The sequence below is a fragment of the Patella vulgata genome, chromosome 8 (genome assembly GCF_932274485.2).
Source record: "Patella vulgata chromosome 8, xgPatVulg1.2, whole genome shotgun sequence".
Taxonomy (NCBI): Eukaryota; Metazoa; Mollusca; class Gastropoda; family Patellidae; genus Patella; species Patella vulgata.
In genome coordinates, this window is record NC_065886.2 from 3,177,084 (window position 1) to 3,197,162 (window position 20,079).

Consider the following 20,079-nt stretch of genomic DNA (forward strand, 5'->3'; position numbering starts at 1 on the left):
AATGAAATGGACGGAAATAAAATGGAGTATAGCGTCCTACTGTTCTGTTCCAACTGGGCTAATGAAGATGACTAATGTATTAATTAAACACATCAATAAGAAACTGTGTACAAAGTTCTGTGTTTCTGGATCAAAGATATTTCACATTAACAGTGATTGAAAGTTGAGTATATTCTTAACTTAAGTCCGCGAATGCTTTGTGAACTCGGGGGCCAGATACATTAAATCCCGTTTATATCTTCAGTAACATCAACAATAAATCTAAATCACGTGGAGATCTGATACTTCCATTAGTAATTAAATAACATCAAAAGAGAGCACATATAGCTTTAATTTTATCCAGTGATTTTCAACCAGTGTGCTACGAAATTTTGAACGGCACACTAAGAAATGTGGGAAAAAAACATGTGATCCCAATTGAGTATTCACTGGTGTCTACTGAAAAGTTCATAGCTGTGTTTTCTTTCTTTAGTTTGTGTCGTTATATGTGTCTATGACTAGTCTATGTCTACGGTTGTATGTCGTCTGACCTATCATCTTTTTATTTTGCAAAATTCAAATATTCTTCGTATATATTTAGCCAGGTGTGCTGCTATTTTTGAACGTGTTCCAAGGTGTGCCGTTGGCATAAAAAAGGTTGAGAACCACTGATTTAATCAGAACACCTAGTAGTGACGTATATTGTGATCTCTTGAGTTTGTTATGGCTACCTACATATTGATTGATACGGGGGTTAACGCCCCACTGATGTATGTGCCCACATATATGATCTAAATGTCCTAAAAAAAATGGAAAGGCAGAAAGTCATTACTCTGCTAAGAAACGGATTCATTTTATATCAGTAATGTGAAAACTGTGGGTAAAACTAATCCACGAGTAATGGAACACCTGATCGAATAAATAATAAACCGAACTTTCAAAGTGCACCGATTTGGGACAAATTGACCCCAATTAATGCCATCTTGTCGCAACCGGAGGGGTAATAACATCGTATCTTAATGCATTGACGCTTTTCAAAGTCCATATTTCTTCATTTAGAATACGGCAATATGTTTATTATTTATTTGTTAGCATTTCTAGATTAAGTGTACTGAGCAAGGTTCTAGAAAATACTGCCGGCTCGGGGAGAGAGAGAGAGAGAGAGAGATGGGGTTTAACGTCCACTCGAGACAAACTAGGTCATTTCGGGACTAACAAATGGTTCAATTTTATTTCTATAATTCGCTTGCGCGTAGGGGTCTTCAGCAGTGGGGGGAACCGGAGGACCCGGAGAAAACCCACGAGGTTGGACAGGCGACCGACCCTACTCCTTGTCACGTACAACCGGGGAATCGAAACCCCGCCAGTTGACTCAATGACAGACTTTATGATACAGCACGCACGTGCTAACCATTCGGCCATCCAACCTCCCTTGCGGTTCGGACTACTGTAAAACCGAAATTTCAATGTTGGAATTTGTCCACAGAAAACGACCTGGAAACCTATATATAGGACCTGGGAAATACAAATACAAATACAAATCTCTGTAGTCATCAAATAATAACATTTATGTAATTGACGTTCCGTGTCCTGATGTATATGTAGGAAATATTAAATCACAAATGAATGTTATTATTTGATGTCCACAGATATAACAACAGAATGCAAATTTCAAACACATAATTCACAATACTTAAATATATCAGATTCGTCGGTTCGCCAGAAGACTAAACAAGAAAATAACCTTGTTTTAGGTCACTTGACGAACCTATTTTTTTAAAACTCAAATTGCCAACACAAAACTATTTTCCCTGTATTTCCCAGATGCTATAACCCTAACTCTAACCCACAATCCACACATGACGTCATATGTACTAAAATGTGCGGGGGGTTGGATGGCCGAATGGTTAGCATGCGCGCGCGCTGTTTCATACGGTCTGTCATTGAGTCAACTGGCGGGGTTTCGATTCCCAGGTTCTACGTGACAAGGAGTAGGGTCGCCTGTCCAACCTCGTGGGAGTTTTCCGGGTCCTCCGGTTTCCTCCCACTGCTAAAGACCCCTACGTGAAGGCGAATTAATGAAATAAAATTAAACCATATGTTAGTTCCGAAATGACCTAGGTTGTGTCGAGTGGACGTTAAACCTCATCTATCTCTCTCTCTCCCTCTCTCTCTCTCACTCTCTCTCTCTCTAAAATGTGCGGGACCGTCCCCGATCTAGCGTTTTCCTACCTAGTCAAAATGCGGTGCTGGACAAATCTAGAAGTAAGCTTTTAATCAATGACCACTCAAATGTGTGTTCTAGCACGCCGACCACGCTAGAGCTGTGATTAATGGTTGACTGTCCATATATATTGAAATGTTGAAGAAGAACGGTGACACCATTAGGACGATATACCATTAATCATGTTCTCTGCAGCGAACAACTGAATATATTTTGAATTTTCTATTTTCAGAGTTGAAGCGGAATTAGAAACCACTGGAGGTGAAATAATATATACATAATTCGGTGGAGCTGAATGACGATAGAAATGGTGTCTTGTGGAAATTAACAACCTACCAAATTGAAATAAAAACGAGTTGAAAAGCTTTCTGAATAAACGACCTGCGTTTATAACGAGAAACGAAACTTACAGAAAGTCATGAGACGATGCGTATTATTTTTTTTTTAAAACGAATGTGAGTTAAATTAGATAAGAAATTTACAGAAGTTCACAAAAAGGCTTTATAAAGGAATGTGAGTTACTCGAGTTTAAATTATATTAAATTAGAAAATTACAGTAGGTCATAAAAAGGGATTTTGTAGAGGATTGTGAATTACTCGAGTTTCAATTACCGGTTTTCTCTCACTAATTTCACTATGTAACATTAATAAAAGAAGAGAAAAAAGATTGGAATGTTTTGATAGCAAACAAAAACTGATTTGTATGAACTCGCTGTTCATTAGATGTGAGATCTATTTCCTGTCTTTTATGTTGAAAATGAATTGGAGTGTTCCGTCCGCTGGTTAAAGTAATTTGTATCCGATTCATAAAAATATCATCTAACAAAGAAAAAACTGTGTTCTACCAAAAACAAACGTGTGATATATTAACTCAATTTACGATTTAAACTTATCCAGAAAATATAAACTAAAAGCTGAAGGGGTTTTTTTTACCAGAATAAAACGCAACAAGTAAACTAGGTTTATAGGCATACAGTCAAATGAAGTGAAATCAACAGTGAAAACGTCTGTAATTAGAATTGAAGATATATTATATATCCGGAAAACTTTTTTCCATCTCTGTAAAAGATGTGCGCAGTTGTTATTTATAATTGTGTTGGGAGATTCGTTATTGCTAACTAGGTTGTGGAGCGACTCCAGTAACAAGGTATTGCTGTCTTTTCATTTTTGTACATTCAAATATAATATTCGTTCCTTTTTTCTTTTTTTTTTTAACTTACTCTGAAAGCTGAACGAACACAATCTACTCAATGACTATTTATAAATCGTTTCTTTGTTTTGAAGAAAGTTAATTAAATTGTCAAGTCGTTTTGGGAATTTGTGACAAAGGAAAGGAAAAAAAACACAGATCAAGATTTCGATCATTTCTTTTTTCAAACGCCGTATGAAGTAATTGCGAATATAAAGCGCAAAGGGGAATTTCAAGCTGTTCTTTTTTCCTTGGTTTTTAATTTAGACCCATCTTGAAGCAAAACCGCCATTACTAGACAATGACGCAGATCGTTTTGCGATAGCTTCGCCGCTTGTATCAGGACGTGACTGCGCTCGTTTTGCGATAGCTTTGACATTCATATCAAACCTTTTATATCGAATCGTGACGCAGATCATACCAGGAAGTGAAAACGCTTAGAACAGATAGTGGCGACTTTTATATCAGGAGGTGACGTCATTCATTTCAGAAAGTGACGACGCTCATATCCGAAAGTGACGACTCTCATTTCGGAAAGTGACAACGCTCATTTCAGAAAGTGGCGACGCTCATATCAGAAAGTGACGACGCACATTTCAGGAAGTGACTACACTCGTATCAGGAAGTGACGACACTCATATCAGGAAGTGACATTGCCAACAAACATGGAGGTTAACGAAGACTTAATAAAGTTCCTGTGGAACATGTCTGATACGACCATAAACAAGGACCAATATAACGATTATCCCTTTAATCCGGACCTTCTGTTGGACGATCTACGTAGTAATTTATATCGCCACAAAGAGCCCTTTAACATTGTTTTAATGGTGGTATACGCCATCACCATGTTGGCGGGACTTGTGGGGAATGCCTTTGTTATATTGGTCGTAGTAAGACAACGTCACATGAGGACATTAACCAACGTGTTTTTTCTCAATCTAACAATTGGTGACCTGCTGGTGTTGGTCATCTGCATTCCAATAACATTGGGTAACTATTTATACCGAGACTGGGTCTATGGAGAGATTATGTGTAAAGTGACGCCATTTTTACAGGGAACGGCGGTCAGTGTAAGTGTTTTTAGTATGTTAGCTATCAGTATAAATCGTTATTTCGCTATTCATATTCCTCTCAGAGCTAAACTTATATTCTCGCGCCAGAACGTCGCCATTATTATCGTGCTAATCTGGATTGCATCATTTGGCGCCATTTCGCCATTGCTTTATGTGAATAACGTCACGACCTATGGCGTGCCGGGCATATTTGAAGCGAGGGCGTGTGAGGAGAAATGGGGTACACCACAATTGAAACAGATCTATAGCTTGGTGATGTTGGGTATTTTGTTTGTATCGCCTCTCTCTGGTATGGCCACCATGTATTCCATCATCTCAACAACGTTATGGAACGCAGACGGACAGCTTTACTCAAACGGAACAAAAACGGCCAAAGTTCAAACAGACAGAGTAATAAGACAGAGACGTAAAACTGTTCGTACTTTAATATCTTTAGTCATAATATTTGGCGTGTGTTGGCTGCCATATTATGTCGTTAATATTTGGTTAGACTTCAACATCCAGTCGCCGTCGGCTAATGACGTAATAAATTACTTGTATCCGCTCGTGCAGCTGTTGGCTTTATCAAACTCTACCGTCAACCCAATATGTTACTGTTTCTTAACCAACGGTTTCAGACGAGCGTTTATCAACATCTGTTGTCGTAAAAAGCGACGAACAAATCACGGTACCATTGTGACTGTACGTTACAAGTGTCCATTAAGCGATGATAGTGCTTTTGAGAGTGTCGAGACAGTGTTATCATAATTTTGAAGCCAGGCGGGGAGTGAGGCAGGGTCTCCTTTATGTTTTTTCCTGAGTAGGTCTTTGGAAGGGGGATAATCATTGAGCAGAGATATTAATATTTGTTATGACATTTGAAACTTTTTCTCTAGGCTTTAAGTGTTTGTTGGTTTGTTTTTGTTTTTGTTTTATTTAAGACATATGTTATAGATACATTATGTAAGATTTAGATACAGGGATAATTCAAAATGAATATATTGAAAATTTCATTTGAATTATTTTATTCTGAACAAAGATATTAGCCTTGGAATGTTTGAAAAGATGTGCGCACTGATTGTAACCACCGTACTGGTTGTTCGAGGCCTAGCCTCGCTTCGCCATTTTTACGGTAAATCATTAAATGGCTGAAACGTTCTAATCTGTTTAAAATCGAAGCCATCCGATGGCATCGAGAGTTGATTATGGTCATGTAATTAATAGTTTATATAATATTTCAGGTCTAAAGAAAGACCTGCAATAGGCAGATTTAGCTCTTGCATAATGTATGTTTAAGTAACTTCAAAATATATATTCTTAAGATGGATATTAAGTAAGGTATAAACATGAATATATCGATTGTTATATAGTTTATATCAATACTTGTCGATCAATTAGAATACTTGACAAAACCTTAGTATGTTATCGACTTGAGGCCCTGTTCACGAAATTAGATCAATTAGAATTCTTGACAAAGCCTTGGTATCTTATCGACTTGAGGCCCTGTTCATGAAAGTTCATTGACTGAACATTGACATCCTTACACAAATCTTGAGTTTTAACAATGCCGTCTTCCACAATTCTATGGAATACAATTACTGCCTATTAATGAGCGACGTTTCCACTAGGCGTCTGTTATTTTTATCAAGCAACGATAAGCCTAGTCGAAACGTCACGCATTAATAAACAGTGATTAAATTCCATAGAACTGTGACCTGTCTTTTCTAGTTCAATTACTAAATGCCAGTGGGGTTGGGGGCCGAATGGTTAGCACGTGCGTACTGTATCACAAGGCCTGTCATTGAGTCAACTGGCGTGGTTTCGAAGCCCCGGTTGTACGTGACAAGGAGTAGGGTCGCCTGTCCAACCTCGTGGGTTTTCTCCGGGTCCTCCGGTTTCCTCCCACTGCTAAAGACCCCTACGCGTAAGCGAATTATTGAAATAAAATTAAACCATATGTTAGTCCCGAAATGACCTAGTTTGTGTCGAGTGGACGTTAAACCCCATTTCTCTCTCTATCTCACTAAATGCCATTGAAGCAATTCATTAGCCCAGTCGGAGCAGAGCAGTAGGAGGTTAAACCCCATTTTAATTCCTTTCTTTTGCCAATGAACCGGCTGCATTCTTCATAGTGTTAGAAAGTTTTCCAGAATATGACACTGTCTTTAAGACGTTACAAATATTGTCTATGTATTTAGTTTATAGCTATTTAATAATTCTATATATTGTAACCCTTGTCTGTAGATCATTCCGCCATTCCGTCATTCCGTCCTTCTGGGTTCAGTTTTCCGGATTTTGTTTCCGCATAGCTTTGAAATATATGTGTTGTATTTTAAGATGATAGCGTTATCGCCCTTAATAAAAAAAAAGAGGTGTGCATTAATGATCAATCGACGACACAAACAAGGTCATTTGGGAACTAAAACTACCATTTCTCAAACATTTAGTATCAAAATGAACTATATTTAGCCGCTTGTTTAGATTAAACAGTCAACTGTGACTTACAGAGGTGGATATCAACATGTCTAGATTGCCTATTATTATTGTGTCGTTTATGGTTATTATTGAAATATCATAAATATTATATTATTGTTATGTTTTGCGTGGGTTATTTTTGGTTTTTTTAATATTATTAATTTTACATGCGAGCTGTGTTCTAAATACTGAAATATTCCACATGAATATCATCATGCTCACGCGAATATTATCATACTTACGTGAATATTATCATACTCACGTGAATATTATCATACTCACGTGAATATTATCATACTCACGTGAATATTATCATACTCACGTGAATATCACCATACTCACGTGAATATCATCATACTCACGTGAATATCATAATAAATATCATCATACCCGCGTGAATAAAATCATACTCGCGTGAATATCTCCATACTCGCGTGAATATCCCCATACTCGCGTGAATATCATCATACTCACATTGCATGGTGTATGCTAGTCTCCATCAGCCCAGTAGGTACACAATGAAACGACGTTAATTCCCATTTTATATGTTATTGAGCTATATGGGATTTACGTCCTTCATTGCCCCCCATGTTGTAAACTAATAAAATTCCTTGGTTAGGGTTAGATGTTGATCATTCTGCCAATCATAAGAATTCTAAAAATACACGAAAACGAAATATAAACGAATGCGGCAGTTTGGAGATAAGATTTAGCCTATCTAGCCTAATGTAATAATATGTTTTATTGAATCGAAAAATTGCTCAGTAATAATATAGATGACTTTTTATAATTGTATCAATGTTGATGAGAACCCTCGTAGAAACGTCTCCCAGTATTTCTCTGTATAATTAAACGTCAATCTGTGTTCAATCGGATTAAAACACAGATCCTATTTCGTTTCGTTTTTTTATAGTTCAAAATTTCGTTTTATTTGTCTTCCCAACACTAGGACCTGGAAGAGTTGGTATATAACCTGCGTTCTGATTGAAGTGAGGGCTCAGCCAATGAGACGGTCTGTTACGGCGAGTTCTTGGCGTGCGATGCACGGAACAGTAGGTTCAAAAACCACTCGTACGATCTTCCAACGCAACTGGTCAGATCTTCACGTATTGAAGACCATCGAAAGTATAAATTAACGAAACGAAATATAGATCTGGTCTGTGTTGTGGTGTAGATGTATAATCAATTTATACTTTCAAAATTAAAAATGTATTTATCCTCTTATACAATGTTTATAGCGGATGTTTCATAGATGCATTATGTAAGATTTGGATAAAGAACTGAAACCGAGTTTACAAAGCATTCTCTGACTTAAGTTAATAATTTACTCAACTTTCAGTCACTGTTTATGAGAAATATGTTTGATCCTGAAACACAAGAATATGCACATAGTTTCTTATTGATGTATTTGATACATTAAAACAACAAAAGTTTTATACAGGGCTATATTATTATTTTAGTTAAAATAATGCGAATAATTTTGAGTAAATGACAGATTTAGCTCTTACATAATGCATCTTTAAACGATTTAGAGTCATGTTTTATTATTTATAATAAATTTACCATATCAACCAGTTTATCATAATTGTTTTATTATTTATAATTATGTTACCATATCAACCAGTTTATCATAATTCTTTTATTATTTATAATTATGTTACCATATCAACCAGTTTATATTTATGTTACCACATCAACCAGTTTATCATACTTATTTTTATTATTTATAACTATGTTACCATATCAACCAATTTATCATAATTCTTTTATTATTTATAATTTTGTTACCATATCAACCAGTTTATCATAATTCTTTTATTATTTATATTTATGTTACCATATCAACCAGTTTATCATACTTCTTTTATTATCTATAATTAGGTTACCATGTAAACCATATTATCCCAATTCTTTTATTATTTATAATTATGTTACCATGTAAACCAGTTTATCATAATTCTTTTATTATCTATAATTATGTTACCATGTAAACCATATTATCACAATTCTTTTATTATTTATAATTATGTTACCATGTAAACCATATTATCATTAATTATTTAAAATTATGTTACCGTGTCAACCATAATTAATATTATTATTAAGATCACATTATCATGATTCTGTTATTATTTAAAATTATGTTGCCATGTCAATCATATGATCATAATTATGTTACCATGTAAACCATATTATTATAATGTTTGTATAATTTATAATTATGTTACCATGTAAACTATATTATCATAAGATTATGTTACAATGTCAGCCAGTTTATCATAGTTCTGTTATTATGTTACCATATCAACCATAGTATTATTATCGTAATTCTGTTATTATTTAAAATCATGTTACCATGTAAACCAGTTTATCATATTTCTGTTATTATTTAAGATTGTGTTACGATGTAATCCATAATATGATAATTGTGTTATTATTTAAGATGATGTTGCCATGTCAACCATATGATCATGGTTTTGTTATTATTTATTTTACCATGTAAGCCATATTTTTTTTATATTTCTGTTACGTGCTTGTTTTTTTATGTGACATCCATATTCAGTTGAATGTTTCAATAAATATTGTATTTTTAAAAACAAAACATCTTAGCTTGTATTATTGTTTAGCCCTCGGTCAGGGTTTTTAACAGTGACGAGAATCCGGGTTACTCAGATCATACACAGCAACCCTACGCTTAGGATCGAAATGAAATCAACGTCCTTCTATCTGCTCCGATTGGGCTAGTGAAGACGGGCATATGTCATACAGTGTGCTATGGGGAAAATTCTGCCCGGACAGTGGCACAACGACCTACTCTTATATCGAATTCCAACTATCAAGGGATCTTTTACGTGTACACTAATGTGTACACGGGACCTCGGTTTGTCGTCCAATCCGAACGACTAGACAGTTGTCCTTGTCAGGCTTCTCCATTCTCCACCACTGACAAGGGGAAACCACGTTGGAAAACCCCGGTGAACTTTCTCGGCCAACACCAGCTACCTCAAGGCTAGCGAGCCAGCGGCCTAGGAACGAAACCCTAACATTTAAAGGCATGTATATGAATGCGACTAAGACAGGTTAATTAGACCATCGTTTTAAACCTCGATGGAAAAGTGATTGTGTATTTCTTTGTTTTCAGGGGGGGGGGCTAGCGCGTGTGCGTTGTATCACAAGGTCTGTCATTGAGTCAACTGGTGTGGTTTCGATTTTGGTTTCATTTCAGAAATGGAGATAACAATTAATAATATTTAAATAAAAGAAATGCAATCCGTAACTCTGTTGGTTATTCCAGCTGATAGATATTAAGTTATCCGTGAGAATGTGACGTTCATGTGATTGATTCTATTTATAAGACCATTGATTGACAGGCTTTCATTCTTACATGACGTCACAATGCCGTTTTTATTCCTATAGCAAACCCATAAAGAAACATAATGTCTCTTTTATATGTATAGATGTAGGGATAGTCCAACTCCAACAAACATTTAAAAATAGATACATTTATGTAATATTAAGTCTTCCTGATCGCCACTGATTGGCGCCCACAATATACATAGTTGGAAAATTGATGATATCTTTGCTTCATGAATCCATATTAAATGGGACGTAATTACACGATTTCTGTTAAACATTAATACAATATGACTTTACTTCCGCTATTCTTGTACTCGGTACTATCATATGGTTTCAGTATTACTTTAATAGGAATACTAATACAACTGGAATAGAACTACAGCGTTTATCTATAAAATATCTATTTTCATAATATTCGCAAGGATGTATTATTCAAAAGCTAAATCTTAAATCTACCTATTACAGGTCTTTCTTTATAAACGAATTATTAAAAAGACATTAATTAACTTGCCAATACCACAATTAACTCTCGACGCCATCGGACGCTTTAGATTTTCAACAGATCTAAACACGATTTGTGGTTAATGATTTAATTTAAAAATGGATAATCGAGACTTTGTTTATTATCGTTACAACGGTAGTAATGACAATCATGACTACACCGTGATCCCCACGATGCCTTAAATGGATGCCTTAAATGGTGGGGAGCTTGTGCATCACGATTCTACTGCAATTGTTATAGGTTAAAATTTAATTTCGAAAATTTAGAAAATTAAAATTTAATTTAGAAAATTTAGAAAATTTAAATTTAATTTAGAAGATTAAAATTTAATTTAGAAGATTAAAATTTAATTTAGAAAATTAAAATTTAATTTAGAAAATTAGGCCAGTCGGAGCAGAACAGTAGGACGTTAAATCCCATTTTATTTCATCTCATAAATGTCGCCCGTTCATCCTGACTTTTTAACATACTATACCCCATTGTGTTAGCGAAAACAATGCAGCGTTATTCTAAGGATAAAAAAACCCTATTGAAATGGAAATATATAACGATTACTAAAATAACTATTGGATTCTAAGAATAATCCGCTTCATCAATCTTATTGTCTTTCTTTATTGAATTTGTTCTATTTACATATATATATATACACCCATCCCATCCGGTGCATTGTAGTGAACACGTCTTTACCGAGACACATGTGCGTGAAAAAGCTTAAGTGAACGTCCGGTTCCACCGAAGTGACATCCTCGACAGCTAGGGTTTATAGTAGGTCTGTGGTTGACGTCTGGTGGCATACTTCCGGTTACGAGACGTACGATCGACATTAGTGTAATCAACAGTATATCAACATTTCTTTTCGTTTCCACCATAAGATTTCGTTTCGTCTGGTTCTATTTTACGCCTGTTCGCTCCAATACATTTCGTTTCGTTTAGTTGATTTTATTAAAAGTAATGAATCATTTAATCGCACAGCAATGTTTTCACAGTCAATCACAATAAACTTAAATTCAATAAGTAGAAAATTATATCAACTCCATTTGCTTTATTATAAACGGTGTCCATGGTAATGTTGAAATGAAATGAATGGGGTTTAACGTCCTACTGTTCTGCTCCTATACTGGGCTAATGAAGACGGGCATACGTCATACAGTGTGCTATGAGGGAAATTTTTGCCCGGGCAGTGGCACTATCGCCTACTCTTATATCGAATTCCAACTGCCAAGGGATCTTTTACGTGCATTCCAATGTTTACACAGGACCTCGGTTTTTCGTCTCATCCGAAGGACTAGACAGCTGCCCTTGTCAGGCCCACCGTCCTGCATCACTGACAAGGGGAAACCACGTCGGAAAATCGGGATGAACTTTCTCGGCCAATGCCCATGGTAATGTTATATTACCCATTCCTAATCCATTCCAACATTCCCATATGCACAAGCGAATTATTGAAAAAATAATTATGTTAAACCATAAATGACGTAGTTTGGCGTATAACATTTCGCGGAATTATCTTTATTAGGGGTTTTGATTGGTCTTGTAAAAGTCAAGACGAAATCAATCTACCAATCAAAACCCCTAATAAAGATAATTCCGCGAAATGTTTTGAAGGGCTTTAATTATGAAGACATCTGATTGGCTATCTAATTAAGGTTGCCAGAACATGAGGAGACCGTCAGGATGAAATGAGAAGAAAATAATATCTGATTAATCTAATTAAGATGAATATCTAAAAATAATCTTTTCTTGGAAAGTTTGATTGACGAGCTGTGACCAATATATCTATATTTATACTTAATTTACATGAACAAGATGTCATTATTGACGTCATATCCGGTTCATGGTACTCGACGCATCTTTGGTCGTGTTCGATTGATTATAAGTTATTTTATTGATTTTCAAGAATTGATGAAGTAGAGTTTTGGTATTTTTCATGCCGTGTTTGGATTTCATGGGTTATAAACATGTAGTGGACAGTATAGATTTAGCAGACATTATATGAATATATATTTGTTTCACCATCCATTTTACTTCTGTGGTTACTTGTGTAATGCGATGGGGGTGGGTGGAGTGGGGGTGTCCGGACGCCGAAATATCTGCCTATTCTAACTGAACACCGTCTTTTCGTCTTATCCAGACGACACGGCACACTTTTATTGTCAGCCCTGAGGGCGCCACCACTCACGAGTGAATGCCGGAATTCGAACGGAGGTGCCCTCGGTTTAATTTGAGATAATATGGGGATTTAAGTAAGACCCGAAAAAACACGATCGATGTAATTTCTATTTTAAGAAAACATTCTCGCACCACTCCGCTCTTCATACCATTTATACATATAAACACGGCATGCATCAAATAAGTTGAATTGTGCTTTTATATATTATATTGAATATGCAGGTTTCGTACCTTTTAAAATCTTATAAAACTCAAAAAGACATAGTCAGTATAATATTCTTTATTATATGGGTCGGGGCGGGGGAAGCCGCGGTGACTCAGAGAGTAAGGCGCTGACTCGCTGTCCAGGAGGTTTTCCATCTTTTTTCAAACTTCTGTATCCGCCCTTGAAAATATCACGATTACCTCGGTCATTAACCGAGTAAGACTCATCAATATTGTTGACTCCTGATTCTAGCGTGGACTAATATTTATTAATTGATTAACTGTGGTAGGAGAGATTAGTATAATGATGATATATGGTTCTGTATAGCGTGTTGACGTGCAGATGGTGCCATGTAAAACTAAAATTAAGTGAGATCTGTTTATACCGAATGACGGGGGTAGATAAACTATTATTATTAATTAAGTTTATATACAGCTATATCTATATTAGGATAATAGAAAGCCAATTAGTATTATACTAATAAGATCATATTAAGATAATGACCAATATTTAATCCTCACACAATTAAATATTTGATGAGACACACGGCAGCAACTCGCAAACGCTTACACATATATCTCATTGAATAAAGTTTTAATATTAAAAGTGAGATACACATTAACCGCAGAAACCCTCAAACGCCTACACGCATATATCTCATTGAATAAAGTTTTAATACTAAAAGTGAGAGACGCATTAACCGCAGCAACTCTCAAACACCTACACGCATATATCTCATTGAATAAAGTTTTAATACTAAAAGTGAGAGACGCATTAACCGCAGCAACTCTCAAACGCCAAAACATGGGGAGTTGATTAACCACTCAACACCAACAGGTTATTTTGGGACTAACATATATTATAATTTAATGCCCCTAGTACAATATCGAGATTTTTTGCTTGAAGAAAGAGAGGGGGAGGGGGAGAGAGAGAGGGAGAGAGAGAGAGAGGAGGGGGGGGCACCCACCCACCCACATGTACAATATGTTAACTAGTTTCTTTTCGGATTTACATTTTATTTTAATACTTCGCTTGCTCACAGGGTGTTTAAGTATCTGGAAAACAAACGACGACCCGAGTCCTTGTCACACACAGGCGCTGGATCGACCCCATGACTTGTATAAATAGGTCATTTCGGGACTAACATACGGTTCAATTTTATTTTAATAATTCGCTTGGCGTAGGGGTCTGTAGTAGTGGAATGGTTTAACGCATGCGCTTTAGATCGTTAGGTCTGTCAATAAGTCAAGTGTATGTGACATGAAGTAGGGTTCGTCGGTCCAAGTCCAACCTAGGTTATTTCCTCCAAGCTCTTCGGTTTCCTCCCACTGGAACTGTTATAGCAACTCTCCCACTATATAAACCATACATAATGCATCTTTAATTAAACATATAATTATATTAGGTGACAAATTAAATGTTGGCATGGTAACACTTTAGATCACTCGGTACTAAGTCTGTCTTCCAAGCAATCAAAGATGAGATCAAAGTGTTGAAAAACGTAACAATTTCTTTCTTCTTTAAATTGTTCGTTTTTTAAAAATCAACTTTGGTTGTTTCCATTCTTAAATAACGACAAATAGTTACATCTTATTCGTATCATATAACAATAAATAGTTACATCTTATTCGTATTATATAACAATAAACAGTTACATCTTATTCGTATTATATAACAATAAACAGTTACATATTCGTATTATATAACAATAAACAGTTACATCGTATTCGTATCATATAACAATAAACAGTTACATCTTATTCGTATTATATAACAATAAACAGTTACATCTTATTAAATAACGATAAACAGTTATATCTTGTTAGTATAATGTTTATTTTAGTGAATGTATATATAAATGTATATATAAATTAGTACATGTATGATAATTATAGATTCAACCTACATTATGCAAGAGCTAAATCTGCCAATTGCAGGTCTTTCTTTGGGCATGAAATGTTATCTAAATTATTAATTAAACATTAAAAAAAATTATCCAGACCATAATAAACTCTCGATGTCATCGCTAGCCTGCGATATTTATTGGATTGGAATCCGATCTGCTGCTCAACGCTCATTGATGATTAAATCAGAAAATGGATAATTGAGACTATGTTTTATCGTACCGACTTTAGTAATGATGATCGCGGCTATGCCTAAAATTCAATCGCTAGATTCTTGGTTCAGAGTGGATCAATTTGACTGAAATTTTTAGCAAATTCCCTTTACATTATCTAGTTTTTAACTGCCAGCTCTTTATCTAATCTCCCATAATGTATCTTTACATTATCTAGTTTTTAACTGCCAGCTCTTTATCTAATCTCCCACAATGTATCTTTACATTATCTAGTTTTTAACTGCCAGCTCTTTATCTAATCTCCCACAATGTATCTTTACATTATCTAGTTTTTAACTGCCAGCTCTTTATCTAATCTCCCACAATGTATCTTTACATTATCTTGTTTTTAACTGCCAGCTCTTTATCTAATCTCCCCTAATGTATGTTTAATATATGTATGATGTTCACTAGTATATATATATGATAAATATTGATATATGTATGATATTCACTAGTATATATATATGATAAATATTGATTGGTATATGTATGATGATTCACTAGTATGTGGGGTGGGGGGGTATAAATGCGATAATTAATGATTATTATATGTATAGGGGAGATTGTTATAAGGTGACGAAGGAGTTCTTGTTTGTAATTCTAGGTAATTATTATTATCTGTACCACGCCTGTTACCATCAGATAGACTACTATAGTTACCACTTGGTTCTACCTCACTTCTACCAGAATATGGAAGATTATTATAAGGATAATTTGAATTCCTGGTTTGTAATTCCTGGTAATCACTATTATGTCTGCCTGTATTAGATAGATTACTGTAAGTAGTCCAAGGTTCTGACGGAGTTGTCGTTCTTGAATTCTCCGTTTCAGGATTACCTGGTTGATTTAGACAACTTAATTTACCTTTTCTGTAACAAGAAAAATACGAAAACGTATTATAACACTTGTAGTTGTAAACTGTGTTGAAGGACTACAGAAATGAAACGGAGCTTAGCGTCCTAATTTTCTAAACCAATCGTGCTAATAGAAGACTACCATAAGTCACACCGTGTGCCTAATCCTTTGCGATTTCTTTTAAAGCTACAATTTCATATTTTTAAGTTATATTTTTAAAATGTATTTAAATAAAGCCTTAAAATCGATGCTTTGTATAAACAGTCCTACCTTGATAAAGAATAATCCTATTAATTCTATAATTCACTATTGCCCGTTGAGAAATTGACAAAAATATCATTTTCAACTTCAAATTCAAAGGTTTGAAGATAGCTATTCCATGGTAGGGAATAGAAAAGCAAGGGAGGTTAGGAGGTAATTGTGTTATTATTTCCGGTGTGAAACATTTTTGAGTGTGAGAATGATAACTATGATCGTATAATAGTGAGTTGACAACCTATTGAGCAACAGACATAGAAATAATTATGTTTTGACTTTCTTAGAAAAAGAAATTCTCGCTTTAAGTACGCGCTAAAGTGTGTGTACACGGGATCCAGGTTTATCGTACCATCCGAACGACTAGAAGCTGTGAATATTAAACGAAAGCTAAACAATAATAATCTTACCTGTACATGAGATATAAAACTATGACCAGTATCAATGAAAAAGATAATATAGCCAAAACAATGATGGCGATATCTTTATCTGAAATAAATAGTAATACATTCAAACTTTGATAAAATTACAATAGTTTCCTTTAATTTACAAGGCGAGCGGCGCGAGGCACAAACACGTTGAAAACATTAGTTATCAGGGGCTATCTCACATTGTCCGTATATTGAAACATTATTAATTGCTGAATAAAATTAAATGTTACTGTTATTACCGTGTACTTTCTATCATTTGTAGAAAAGACACAGAAGCGATTTTAATCGTACTCTTATTTAGTTTTAGGATTTCCATTTAAACCTACCGTTGTCGGTGTGTTGTTCTTCACTGTCTGATGGATTGGTTCCTGTTTGTGGGATGTCTGATGTGTCAGTTGATGTTTCAGATGGAGTGCTGGAATAGGTTGCAGTGCCGGGGGAACGGTTATTTACTGTAGTGGGATGAGTAGCTGTACTGGTAGACATCTCAGTCTCTGTAGAAGATGAAACTGGAGTAGCCGTACTGTCTGGTCTTGGTGGGGTGGGTGTGGGTGAAATAGTTGTTGTGGATATATTATTACAGAACCATGCCAAAGCAATACCTGAAAACGTGGAGGAGAACAAACTTACAACAACACAAGGTATGGATCGTTCATCTACTTTTACTTTATCGTATATCTGTGGAGGACGATAGACGACATCATCCAACTTTTAATGTTTCTATCTGGTACGATACGTTACAGAACTGAGCCAAATAAAAAAGAAAGGACTGTCGATCAATCATAATTACTTGTTAGTAGTTGTTAGACACTGAATTTACCTTGTATCTCAATCCAGAGTTTTTGTCCAGTTATTTGTTGTTGGGTAAATGTGATATCAGCTGTTGATGTTGGTGTTGTTGGTTGTAGTCTGTAATTATAAATTTGTAGAGAGAATCCGTTGTTTTCTCTACTAGTTTTATTATACGTTATATCACCATATTGTATAAATACGTCAGATCGTACTCCATTACTATCTGTTTTTAATCTAAGATCTAATATAGTTATAGATGTTATACTTGTACCACGTATATCACATTCACAACTCATTTCATTTAGTTTAAAACTACCTGTAGCATTTGGATAATTTGGTGAAAATAGAAATATCCTGGCTGAATTATATAATGAAATTGTTTTGCTTTGACAAATATCTTGACCGTTGTCTCCTGTAATAGAAAAAACATAATATAGTGGCAACTCCAGTTTCAACATAATTTTCCACGCAAAAGTATCGAAAGACCCCATTGGAATAATAATGCTATTGTTTGATCCGATCGATATGCCAGCTATATTACGTCCTGAAAGATATTCAACCTTGAGCATATACACATTCAGGTGTTAATATACTTTATGTGTGTATTATATAACCGCATCAAGTCAGTATCTAAATATGTTTACTTACTTGGAATACATCTATAGTTAACAGTACTTCCTGTACAATTACTATAATTAGGTATATATTGTGAACATGGTGATGGTTGTCCAGTACAAGATGTTATTAAACCTGTATCACTATTAGTCAATGGTTGACCACATATCTCTGTAGAAATACCACAATCAGATCCTTGATTATAAAAATACACGATACTCTCTACATGTATCATATCATCATTGGTAGGACAATTCAGATTCACTGATGGGAAGTATCCACCTCCTTTACATACTGTAATATCTATACCTATATATAAGATAATATAAATATACATGTATATAAATATGATAAACAGGCGAGGTTAGCTATATTATTAAATATAACAAATAAAAACCATATGTAGATAAACAGACTGAGAGTAATCCCCGAACAACATATATAAAAATTATATTTAATTATATTCAAGGGTTTAACACTGGATTGGTTGCTGTTTGTGGTGTTGAGGTGTCAGTTAATGTTTCAGATGAAGTGCTAGGATCGGGTACATTGCTGGAAGCCATGTTATTTATTGTAGTGAGATGAGTAGCTGTACTGGTAGAAATCTCACCCTGTGTATTACTGTCTAGTCTTGGTGGGGAAGTAAATGGTGTGGTGGGTGTTGGTGAAACACTTGTTACAGGTTTATTACAGAATCCTGTCAAAAATACACCTGAAAAAAAAGAGAATAAACCGGCTTTCAAACAACATAAGGCATGGGTCTTTCATCTACTTTTACTTTATGGTAAACCTGTGAAGGGTGTTAGACAATATGTGGTTTAAATATTACAGTGGTGGATGATATAAGGTTTTAATATTTACCTTGTATTTCAATCCATACTTTTAGTCCATTTATTTGTTGATGAGTAAATATGATATCAGCTATTGTTGATGTTGATTGTAGTCTGTGATTATAAATTTGTAAAGTAGATTGGGGGTTGTCTCTACTGGTTTTATTATAAGTTATATCACCATATTGTATAAATAAATTAGATCTTGTTCCATCACTAGATGTTTGTAATCCAAGATCTAATATAGTTATAGATGTTATAAATGTACCACGTATAAAACATTCACAACTTGTTTCATTTAGTTTAAAATCACTCGTTGCTCTTGGATAATTTGGTGAAAACAGAGATATTCCGCCTGCATTCTCTGAAAAATTTATTTTGCTTTGACAAATTTTCTGACCATTTTCTCCTATAATAGAAAACATAATATGTGACCGGCCGCAGCTAAATGAGTCGGAATGCGCGCGAACCAATAATGAGATAAAGACAAAATAACTGAAAATATTGATTTTGATCGAAATTGAGATTTTCACAAAAAAGAGTCTATAAATATACTATCTAACGGCACAAAAGATCAAAATAGCAATAAAACATTTTAAAACACCTGTATTTGAACGTTTTGTAAGAGTACCGTATTCTTAAATCTGTCCTATTTCTTAAAATTCGCGGCGAAATTAGTTATTTTTCTTCGCTCGCAGCGGGACGACCGGTCATTCCTCTTGCATAATAATTGGCATCGTTGTAAAGCGGAGCATCTCTAGTTTACAAATATGATCAAGTTATTGTCGATGAATTGATTTTGAACGGATACAATCGAGTTTTAAAACGGCCCAAAAATATAAATGAACTCCGCCTGTTGCCATGCTGTCTACACAACTCGTTTGCTGATTGGCCCAGACACCGCGTGCAAGACATTATCGATACATATTTGGTTTTGGCGATAATGTTTTTGGGTAACTTCATGCGATTCACTCTGATAAGTGGCAGAAAAAAAAAATAATTCTGATCGTATATAGATTGCCGTTGAGTG

General features: G+C 35.0%; 2 protein-coding genes across 2 annotated transcripts; one reads left to right on the plus strand and one right to left on the minus strand.

Moving 5' to 3' along the window:
- The first annotated feature begins 4,477 nt into the window (after positions 1-4,477).
- Positions 4,478-10,218, plus strand: LOC126830594 (QRFP-like peptide receptor). The gene is made up of 3 exons (XM_056102799.1): positions 4,478-4,618; positions 4,865-4,950; positions 10,215-10,218. Exons 1-3 carry the CDS (start codon positions 4,478-4,480, stop codon positions 10,216-10,218), a joined length of 231 nt encoding a protein of 76 aa, XP_055958774.1.
- A 3,935-nt stretch (positions 10,219-14,153) lies between these two features.
- LOC126829473 (mucin-5AC-like) lies at positions 14,154-18,497 on the minus strand. Its single transcript, XM_050559382.2, has 5 exons — positions 18,253-18,497; positions 17,633-18,016; positions 17,139-17,414; positions 16,792-16,870; positions 14,154-16,140 (listed from the first exon to the last, which is right to left on the minus strand). Exons 1-5 carry the CDS (start codon positions 18,452-18,454, stop codon positions 15,807-15,809), a joined length of 1,275 nt encoding a protein of 424 aa, XP_050415339.1. The 5' UTR covers positions 18,455-18,497; the 3' UTR covers positions 14,154-15,806.
- Between the last annotated feature and the right edge of the window lie 1,582 nt (positions 18,498-20,079).

What these genes read in the sequence shown, in the direction of transcription:
- LOC126830594 (XM_056102799.1), top strand. Translation starts at nt 4,478, where the DNA reads ATGTTAGCTATCAGTATAAATCGTTATTTCGCTATTCATATTCCTCTC. An exon ending in CCATTTCGCCATTGCTTTAT is followed by an intron (nt 4,619 to 4,864) that starts GTGAATAACGTC and finishes AGAGTAATAAGA; the next exon opens with CAGAGACGTAAAACTGTTCG.
- LOC126829473 (XM_050559382.2), bottom strand. Translation starts at nt 18,454, where the DNA reads ATGATACATGTAGAGAGTATCGTGTATTTTTATAATCAAGGATCTGAT. An exon ending in ACTCTGGATTGAGATACAAG is followed by an intron (nt 17,415 to 17,632) that starts GTAAATTCAGTG and finishes CCACGTTTTCAG; the next exon opens with GTATTGCTTTGGCATGGTTC. An exon ending in GTTTTATATCTCATGTACAG is followed by an intron (nt 16,141 to 16,791) that starts GTAAGATTATTA and finishes TTCTTGTTACAG; the next exon opens with AAAAGGTAAATTAAGTTGTC.